Consider the following 10,293-nt stretch of genomic DNA (forward strand, 5'->3'; position numbering starts at 1 on the left):
ATTAGTAATATTCCTATTCATTTTACATCATTTACAACTGGTCCTCCTCCACAGAGCCTTTTAAATTAGAATCAACATTCAGGAAGTTATTTGCCTTTGAGTCTTAAAAAGACTGTAGATTATTACATTCAAATTACAATACTAAAATCCTCCAATTGTTCAGTATATTTTTCCTTGAATTCTAACAAACTGAAAATCCAGCAGGAGTCTTCATTGTCTAGTTCCAATTATTTTTATTTATTTTTTTATTTTTTGAGACAGGGTCTCGCTCTGTCACCCAGGCTGGAGTGCAGTGGTGCAATCTTGGCTCACTGCAAACTCTGCCTCCAGGGTTCACGCCATTCTCCTGCCTCAGCCTCCCGAGTAGCGGAGACTACAGGCGCCCGCCACAACGCCTGGCTAATTTTTTTGTATTTTTAGTAGAGGCGGGGTTTCACCATGTGAGCCAGGATGGTCTCGATCTCCTGACCTCATGACCCGCCCGCCTCAGCCTCCTAAAGTGCTGGGATTACAGTTGTGAGCCACCGTGCCCGGCCCTAATTTTTTTTTTTTAAAGCACGTAACACATTTCATTGTACTGTGAGTTAGCAGGAATGTTAGGAAGGACTGTAACTGAAAGCCTAGGTACAAACTGTCTGCTGATTATTACTTCTTTATGAGATCATCAATAACCTTCCTTATTCACCTTATGGTTTCAAACCACTGTTAAAGACTACACTTGCAATATTTAAGATCTCTTGCTTTGACTGTGTTTCCCCCACCAACAGCACTTATTGCTTCCAACCTCCTCTTACTTTGTTTTTCCCTCCAATGTGGAAACAACTGGGACAAGCTAGGGTGCAAGTACTCAAGAAAATAAACACTTCCTGAGTACTTAACATGGGCACAATATTAGGAACTAGGAGAAATACAGGATATGCCTATTGTGAGAAGTTTACAATCATATTGATAAGAAGAGACATACATATAGTTAATAAGAAAATCAGTACAACATATCTCAAGGCCAAATAAGCATTAGAGAGAAAAAAATACTCTTAAGAGTTTAGGAGAGACAGATCATTATGAGCTGTTTAGGAAATCTGATGGAAAAGGGATCTGAATTTGTGTGCTCAAAGCTAAGTATGACTTTACCAAGTAGAAAGAAAAGGAATTATTACTAGACTGAGCAGATGTACAGAGAGGCGAAAACCAATAAGTAGCAGTCATGTGTCCAGCTAGTCTCTCCAAAACTTGTATCTGAAAACACTAGCTCCATGATCACTCATAGACATTAGGTGAAAAAGAATTCCATAGTTAAGTCAGTCTGGGAAATGTGAAGTTTAATAAAGGTTTATTTATCCTTTCTTTATAAAGGATCCTTCATAAAGAAATCTTTAACGTGCTAATATGCAGAGTAGTGCCCAATCTCATCAATTGTGGAACCCTTTTTGGGGAGTACATTTTGCAAGGCCATTGTTTTGGAGTGCTGCCAGGGCTCACAGCCTCACGGTGTTGGGTCACAGGGACAGTCTGCACCCACCACGCTTGATGTCTGGGCTTTGCCACATGCAGGTAAGCAAGACTTACTGATGACTCTAATGAAACTGTACAGGGTGAATAATTATAGTGGAATTCAAACCCAAGCTAATCATAATACATTGGACACTTGCTCTATTCTAAGATCTCTAAATTAGCTTGGACTTAAGACTAAACCAATACAGTTTTCCACAGAACTAACTTTCTCAGAGTTTTAGACCCAGGAGTGTAAGGCTAGCTCATGATTTAGGTGAAAGAAAAATTCATACACTATATTTTTTTACTTTTAAGTATTATATAACCAGGTATTAATGGCATCTTTAAAAAGCAAAGTTTACAATGCATAGTGATCTTAGTTATCATAACTGCCAGTTAGATATATCCACCTATATATTACGCTAACCTCAATTTACCTACAACTAAACTCATTACCAACCCTCTGATTTCCCATTCCTCCCCCAAACAGGTAAAACACAAACAAATGTGCTGCTTCTTTGCTAGTAAATAGTACCAATTAGCTGTCCAATTGGCTATATTCAGGAACTATCCTTGACTCAACAACTGTGCTCACCCCCAACCCCAAGAAAACTGGTACTAAGAATACTGGGACCTAAGTCATCTTTCTAAATTGCAAATCTGATAATTTCACTTCCCGCTTAAAACCCGTTAAACGTTTTTAAAAGTTTCTTATAGGTTAAACTACAGGAAGCTGTGCAAGGCCTGTTACTGCCCTTTCAACCTCACTGCTCACTGATCTCTTCTGTCTCCCAGCCATACCAAACTACATGCCTTTCCAAAACATTTCAAGCTCTCTCAAGGGCCTATGCCTGCTTTCTGTGCTTGGAGTACACCCACTCACTCGCATACACACACACCCTCTTCCCCCAACTCCCAGGAACTTCCTGATCTCCCTGTAGGGCACAGCTCAACTCTGAGAAAATGTTCCTGCCCTTCCCCACCTCTATCTGGCAGTTACAGGATTCCAACCACAGGACCACTTGATAGTGTCTGCAACGTAATATTTATCACACAGCATAGGAATGCTACATTCGTGTGTCCTCTGTTAGGCTATAAGCTCTCTGGGGAGAAAGTCTGTCTGTCTTACTCATATTTGCATCCTGAAGGCTTGGAGATTGTCTGTCTATCTGTCTATCTATCTACCTATCTATCTATCTATATAGATATATCTATCTATCTAGCTATGTATGTGTGTGTGTGTATATATATATATATATATCTCACACGTGCTATACAGTAGGCTGCTTAAACATTTACTGACTAAATGGAAACATACCATTAGGGGTTTACAACAGATGACCACTTACACTGAGCTTTGAAGCCACCTCTGTTTTCTTAGAGTAACAATGAAGAGTATGTAAGCATATCCAAATTTAAGTGCATTTAATTTCTATCAAAAATTCAAAATGAAAAGTGATACTATAACATTGTTTATTTGATTCTCTCTAAATAAATGTTACTTACTGTCAATGTTTTCTGGTAATAGGTAATCTTTGCTCGGACAGGATAGGGTTTATTACGAAAGTCCCTCTGGCAACTTGCTAAAGCTTGACTAGCACCATCACTATAATATAAGAGAAAGGAAAACAAACAAGACACTCAGCTTTTCAATATTTAAAAATTCAGGAAGATTAAAATAATATCAAGTTATGAAAAAGTCTTGAGATATTTTATGTTATTTACTCTAAAGACTACATGAGACTAAGGCAGTGAATCTCTACCCTAGGGCAGAACATGAATCACTCACTGGGTTTTTAACATGTAGATTCCACTCCAAATCAACTGAAGCAGAATCAAAAGGAGGTGGCCTAGGCACCTCCATTTTAAATAGCTCCATAGGGAGTTATGATGAACTACCAGGGCTGAAACTCACTAAGGCAGAAAAACAGTACACAGGCGCATGGATAAGTCATCTTTCTTACAGTTCACTGGTTAAAAGCTATTTCCTCCACAACAAACACGTGAAAATAAAAAATGTACATACCTAATTTATATACATTATAAATATACAGTCATCCTTCAACATCCACAGGACATTGGTTCCAGGACCCCTGTGGATACCTAAATCGCCAGATGCTGAAGTCCCTTATATAAAATGGCACAGTATTTACATATAACGTGTGCATATCCTCTTGTATACTTTAAATCATCTCTAGATTACTTACCACACCTAATATGATGTAAATGCTTTGTAAATAGTTGTTATACTGTATTTTAAAATTTGTATTCTTGTTGCGTACACAAAACAATAATTTGTATTATTTTTGATCTGCAGTTGGTTGAATCCACAGATACAGAACCCACAAATACAGAGGGTGGACTGTACTGAACACTTAGAATCTCTGCAAACCACTGAGTCTTTAAATAATGCAATATTGAAGTTAAATAAGATGGCATAAATTGCTTAATCATCAGCCTTAATAATCAAGGCTCAACTTTATTTTTTAAAGATCCCTTTTAATGAAGACAAAAATGCATGATTAGTGGCATCACTGAAAGCCAGGAACAGTCTATAAACTTTCAAAAGTATAATATTAAATAATTTGAGGTTAAATTAAAAACATATACCATGTTTGAATCTGAGATGGTCCACAGATAGAACTTCAGAACGGAACCAAATAAAATAAAACCTTTCTACCAAGTTACAAAACATGTCTCAAGAAAAAGAACAGTATTTTTTTCATTTGGAAGGTGTTCAGATTTGAACAATATATTTCATATATTTGAACAATATATTTCATAAGGATTCCAAAAAGAAGCTGAAATCAAGAGTAATGTAAAAAACCTACACTTACTTTTGATGGTCATAATGAATTTGTCCATTGTTGCCTATAATTACTATAGCAGGATTATTTTTCTAAAAATAAAGAAAACATTTTTAAAAATGTCTTTAATCAAAGCATTCTACATCATTCTTGATGTACTATGAAGTGACTTACATGTCTAAGATTCTAGGACTCAAAATTTTAAAATAACCTGGCCTTGGCACTCAAGGAATTACTAAAGTTCTTTAAATTGCTAACAATAACCCCTGAAAATTAATAGAGAAACAACCAGCTGATAGGAAGATCATCAGCCTTAAGGCTGCTAAGCCACAAGCTAATGTCTCCAATATGTAAGGACATTTTGATCGCAACTGTTTTAGGAGAGATCATCAGAAAAATTGGCCCAATCCAAAAGAATGATTAACATACGGCCAGACATGAATATGTGAGCTAGCAATAGTCATGCACTTGGATGTTCTTATGTAAGTAAACTGTTAGAGTCTTCTAAACACTACTGTTTTTACCACCTATGTCTAAGGATTTGTATTTATCCATTAAATAGGGCCATGGGAGCAGGGGTCGCTGCAAAGTTCTGAGAGTCAGGGCTCTACTATGAACTCAAGCTGACATACAAAAAATTATGCACATGCAAATTAAACTGATAAACTCCTAGCTATATAAAGACTAATTATCATATTTACCATATAGCTTGGGGAGTTCTGTACTATCAAACTGACAGTACAGAATAAAGCATTGAATAAGCTATTATTTCTCACAGCCTAACTCTGTTGATAGATATATTAAAGTGGGTAACAGTCCTGACAATAAATATACCTTTCCATCATTGTCAAAAGAATCAAAAAATATTCCAACACCATTCCACAGATCAGCTGATCCAAACACAGGGCCCTCCAAGCCTTGATTTTCTGCATACCAAACTGCCTGAAAATATATAATAGGGAACAGTTAGAGGCTAGTGGTATATGCATTTATGTACATTTTCTAAGTTAAAGAAATGATCATACTAGGCCATCAGCTCCAATTCGACCTCTTCCAGTCACTCGAAATGTCACCTCAACTTCCCAGTTCTCAAAGGCTGCTTTTGTCTTTGTCCATACTGAGCCTCTTTGGCTTTTTAAAGATGGTGCTACTCGAATTTGATCTGAACTTGGAATAGCATCTAGAACAGAAATCAGGGAAAAAAGCTTTAAGTTATAATCAGGTAAAACTCAAGGAATCATTTCCAAACTGCTAAATATACCTACAGAGACTTAGTAACCTGTACAATAATTATTAGGAAAAAATTTCATGTTGACAGTTTCAACTTTAAAAGTTTAGGGCTAACACCTCCCTCATCAAATAAAAAAAAATTAAAGCTACACTCATACACTAAAAATTCCAGGGACAGTGGGTGAGAGAAAGGGAATTATGACTTTAGGGCAAACTATCTGATTCTCATAACATAGTTTTTAAAAACCTTAAAAATTTGTACTTTAAAAATAGCTGCAATGTATTTTACCTGTTTACAAAGGTTAGAAAGCTCAAACAGTGTGAAAAGAACATACCACTAGGAATCAAGAGACTTGTTCCTAGTCTCAGTTCAGCTGTGTGACTTTGAGCAAATAATTCTCTTACTCTCTTGGGTTCACCATATGTTTACCTGTAAAATGAAAGAGCTAGGCTCGATCACTTCCATAAACACCCTAAAGAAATAGGGTACTTATATAAGTACAAAATACTGTACTTATATACATTTTTCCATGGAGAGGGTCAACTGAACTTCAATAAGCAATTCTTCAGCAGATTCTCAGAGAAAACAGTGATCCCTAAAACGGTGGTTTACATCTCCAGGCTAGGTTCAAGCCCCAGCTCTACTACTTACTAGCTGTTTGATCTGTAGGCAAGTTACTCCATTTCTTCAACAGGCTCATAGGTATTTAAGTGCCTACACAAGTAGCTTTAAATGTTTCAATAAATGTTAGCTATTTCTCCTATTATTAGACTAGGTAATTACTAAAGGCCTATCAGACTTAAAATTTGAACAATTCTAGCTCTCAGATATTAACTAATTCTGAAACCCATGCTGGGAAATACAACAACTGTAACCGTAATATCACTTTACAGGTAGAAAAAAATTGACAAAAAGGAAAGCTGAGATACTTTAGTAGGATCGGTCACTGTTCACTGTTACTTTCAAGCATTCAAAGGATGGGGGTGTGGGCATCATGCAAAGAGACTGAACACAGAATCAGGAGACCTAGATTTGAGTTCAACTTCACTGACACTTACTACTTATGTGTCCTTTTTCAAAAACCTTAACCTTTCTGAAAATCAGTTTTTCATCTATAAAACAGATAACATCCGCCTTGTCTACTAAGGATCAAATCAGAGAATGAACGTGAAAGAACTCTGAGAGCTATAAAGGGTTACAAATTATCATTTTTTGCCCTTATGGGCTTAAGGATGTGTACTAAAGGAACATTAAGAGTTAAGAAAGAGAAACACCATAGATTTGGTCTTAATTTGGAGTTGAAGGTAAAGGGCTGTGTTTAAACTAGATCTTAAATTTCTCTACTTCTAAGTTTTTTAAGTAATGAATTGCAGAGCAAAATGAAAAGAAAAAAATGATCAATGTAGTTGCAGTGAGGCTTATGCAAAAACTACAATGACAATGAAAGCAAGGGATGTCTATAGCAGAGATTCCCAGAGCCAGTAGCCAGATAAATCATGGCTAAAATACTAATACTTTGTTTCAAATTCATTCTAGCCACACGGCTTTAATTTACTGGTACATTATCTTGACATTTCTGCAGCAGAATAGATTAGTTGGTTATGGCTCTGTAAAGGAAGTCAAGGTAACTGATTTGACTAGTTGATTAACATTCCTAATTGGCTAATGTAGTGTAAGTGAGTGTGAGAAAAAGAGAAAAGGGATAGAAGAACAGGCAGGCAATGGAGAGGTGTAGAAGTGAAAATCTGTGAACAAATCCATCACCACTACTGAATAATTCATCATCATCCCACAAATAGAAACAAAAACTCCAAAAACTTGTGTTTGATATCATTTGCATCACCTTTGTGTATCAAGAATAGAGATACCTTGATAACAAATGCCCAGTAATATACCCTTGCTGCATGGGCACATAACAAATGACTGCTGAGTAACAAAATAACTGCACTTAATGACTTGGTCATTAAGTCAAATTAAAATCTATACCTTTCAATTACACATTAATTTGAGAGAAACAGCGCTTCCTAAAAGGGTGCTTCCTATTCAGTAATTACTTTCTAGAAATGAAACATTTTGTTTCAAGCACTGGATAATCTAAAGTGATGTATAAAAACCTTATATAAAAGATTACTTATGGGAGAGGTGGGAGGGATAGCATTAGGAGATATACCTAATGTTAAATGACGAGTTAATGGGTGCAGCACACCAACATGGCACATGTATACATATGTAACTAACCTGCACGTTGTGCACATGTACCCTAAAGCTTATAGTGTAAAAAAAAAAAAAAAAGATTAATCACACACAAAGATAGAATTCAAACTGCCAGAGCTCCTTATCTCATATAAAGGCATTTGCCCCTTGTTCAAAGGATATATCTGATGGTCACTGAACAGAGTTTATGTCATCCCAAGTGCTACGATTGATTCCTTAGTCAGCAGTGACACATCAGCACTAAAAAGTGCAGATACGTTTTCTTTCACGTAAGTAAATGCTCTAGCAAGGCTCTCTTATCTACAAGAGCGCCAAACACAGAGAGTGAATAAAATATGAACCCAAGATTATTTCAATGTTTCCAATTTTTTTAAAGGGCTAAAAATGTAATGCTATTCTTAGTCTCAGGTTCAGAAACAATCAATCTCTAAAAATATATCCCTTCTCCTAAAAAGTTACATAATGTGTTACTACAAGAGAAAAGATCAAAGACCACACCAAGTCACTGAGAGGAAAATGTGTAGTTCCAACAGTATATGAATGTCTTCTGACATACAAAGACTTAAAAAATTACTCTAATACCACTATATGCCATCTCAGGAGCCGTCAGTGGGCATGGGGTTCAAGCGAAGCATTAACCATTGCTAACACCGGAGCAAAGAAAGCGGGGATCGGGAGAGGGGGGTGGAAGCGGGAAAGGAAGTAAGGGGGCTTCTAGAACATGTCTCAGGTTGGGATGGCTGGGGGTAGGGCACATTTCTCCTAGAGACGTGGCGTTGTGAAACATGATACCTAGAAGCGAGTTTGAGTGCTAGGAAGTGTAGGAGGTAACCAAACACCTCTAGATCCAACGGAAAGTACCGACGAGATCAAAGAACAGAAGACAGCAGGTGGGTGAGAGGGAACAGAATGGGTGAGGGAAAGACTCGGGGAAAAGCGGAGGGAACCGTGCGAACCAGGAGGGACCCGGCGGAGGGGCTGCCAAGAGGGTCCCCTCCACAGCGCACATGGTGTGCAGCTGCTGGAACGGGAACCTCAGCACACCAGGGTAGCCGCGGATGAAAGGCGAAGAGGAGGCGGAAGGGGGGGGAGGAACCCGGCCCCCAGCCCTCTGCTCCGGCTTACTCCCCGCGTGGGCCCAGAAGGGCACGGTCCCGTCGCTCTGCACCAGGTGCGGCCCCTTGAAGCTGTATTTGTACTCGAAACGGCGATGTGGCAACGCGGCCGCGGGGTCTCCTCCGACGCCGTCGCCCCGGACGAAGCGACTGAGTGACAGCAGCAAGGCGCAGAACAGAGGCCGAACTCTGGCCTGGAGACCCCTTCGCCTGGATCCCGCCATCTTGGATTCTGGAACGCGGAGGAGGGCGGGAGAGGGAGGGGCGCGGATGGCTGCGGCTGGCCGCGGATGGCCAACAGGGCGCTCGCTGATTGGCGGAGTCCGGTGGACCCCCAAGGGCAAGGGGTGAGCCCCGCCCCCGGCCTCCTCTTTCCGCGCGGCCGCACGGCCAGGAGCAGCTGTGGGCGGGGCCACACGCAGGGGGCGGGTCTGGGGCGGTGCGGTCCTTAGGCCCCGCCTACCCTCTCCGGGGGCGGGGAAAGGACTCCAACCGTCCCTTCCCGCGCGGCAGAGTGCGGGAAGCGCCGATGGGTCCTTACCTGCAGGGAGCTTTCTCCGGCTTCTTAGAATACCTGGGAGCAGGAATTAGCTAGCCCTAAGACCTGTGGACCCAGCCTGTAGAAAACCTTTTTAGTATATTAGAAGAAAGGCGTTCCTTTTGATGTGACATCAGTTTTTCAGTGGCACAATCCCGAATGCTTATGGTCCCAGCCCACTGAGCTCCACCAAGCTGTGTTAGAGCGTTTCAAATTAGGAACCAGCACCCACGGGGTTGTAGGATGCCTTAGGATTTGTAAGTTGGTGTCAGAAAGAGGGTTTCTGTGAATTTGTCAGCCAACCTTTACATCTCAAAATTTAATTCCAAGAGCTTTCCAAATTTTGAAACCAGGGCAATAGTGCATTCAAATGAAACTGACTTTGGTTTGGTTTGGTTTTGGTGAAAAGGATAATGTGCTATGGACCCAGGCGTCTGTAGAACCTGGACATTTGAGATAGGATCGGTCTTCCACTCAATGAATACGTTCTGTATTTTAAAGGGGACTCCTCTTTCCCTTGCTTAGGAAAAAATATCGTCAAAATATTCATGGTCATTCAAAGTTTTGTTTTTCAAAAATGTGTCATGATGCGTTTTTCAAGTCCAAAAAACAGCAGTATGATTTATATTGTTTTTACACATGGCTTTTTATTAGCTCTGTTCGTGTGGGCTACATGAACGCCACACTAGCCCTAGGGACTAAATACCCACATTACTTAAACTTATTTTTCATTAACTTCCCAGTTTTGGAAGTTGAATCCCATCTTCGGATTCATGGGCCATTACTGTTAAATCTCTTTCTAGTGCTCAAATAAAACCTTCAAGTTGAATATGGATTTAAGGCTTTCCACCTGCTAGTCTCGAGATGTAATTTAAATGAAAGTACAATACTTAATGC

The 10,293-nt window shown here is 39.5% G+C and overlaps 1 protein-coding gene across 1 annotated transcript in view; it reads right to left on the minus strand.

Annotated features, from left to right (window-relative positions):
• Positions 1 to 9,268, minus strand: part of LMAN1 (lectin, mannose binding 1) — a 31,444-nt gene extending 22,176 nt beyond the window's left edge. Inside the window, exons 1-5 of the mRNA XM_054460881.2 lie at positions 8,869 to 9,268; positions 5,324 to 5,478; positions 5,133 to 5,240; positions 4,329 to 4,390; positions 2,998 to 3,097 (exon numbers count right to left, since the gene is read on the minus strand). Of these exons, the coding sequence (XP_054316856.2) occupies positions 2,998 to 3,097; positions 4,329 to 4,390; positions 5,133 to 5,240; positions 5,324 to 5,478; positions 8,869 to 9,082 (639 nt within the window). The 5' untranslated portion in view covers positions 9,083 to 9,268. The remainder of the gene's footprint in view (positions 1 to 2,997; positions 3,098 to 4,328; positions 4,391 to 5,132; positions 5,241 to 5,323; positions 5,479 to 8,868) is intronic.
• Positions 9,269 to 10,293: the final 1,025 nt, after the last annotated feature.

This window comes from Pongo pygmaeus, chromosome 17 (genome assembly GCF_028885625.2).
Source record: "Pongo pygmaeus isolate AG05252 chromosome 17, NHGRI_mPonPyg2-v2.0_pri, whole genome shotgun sequence".
In the NCBI taxonomy this organism is placed as follows: Eukaryota; Metazoa; Chordata; class Mammalia; order Primates; family Hominidae; genus Pongo; species Pongo pygmaeus.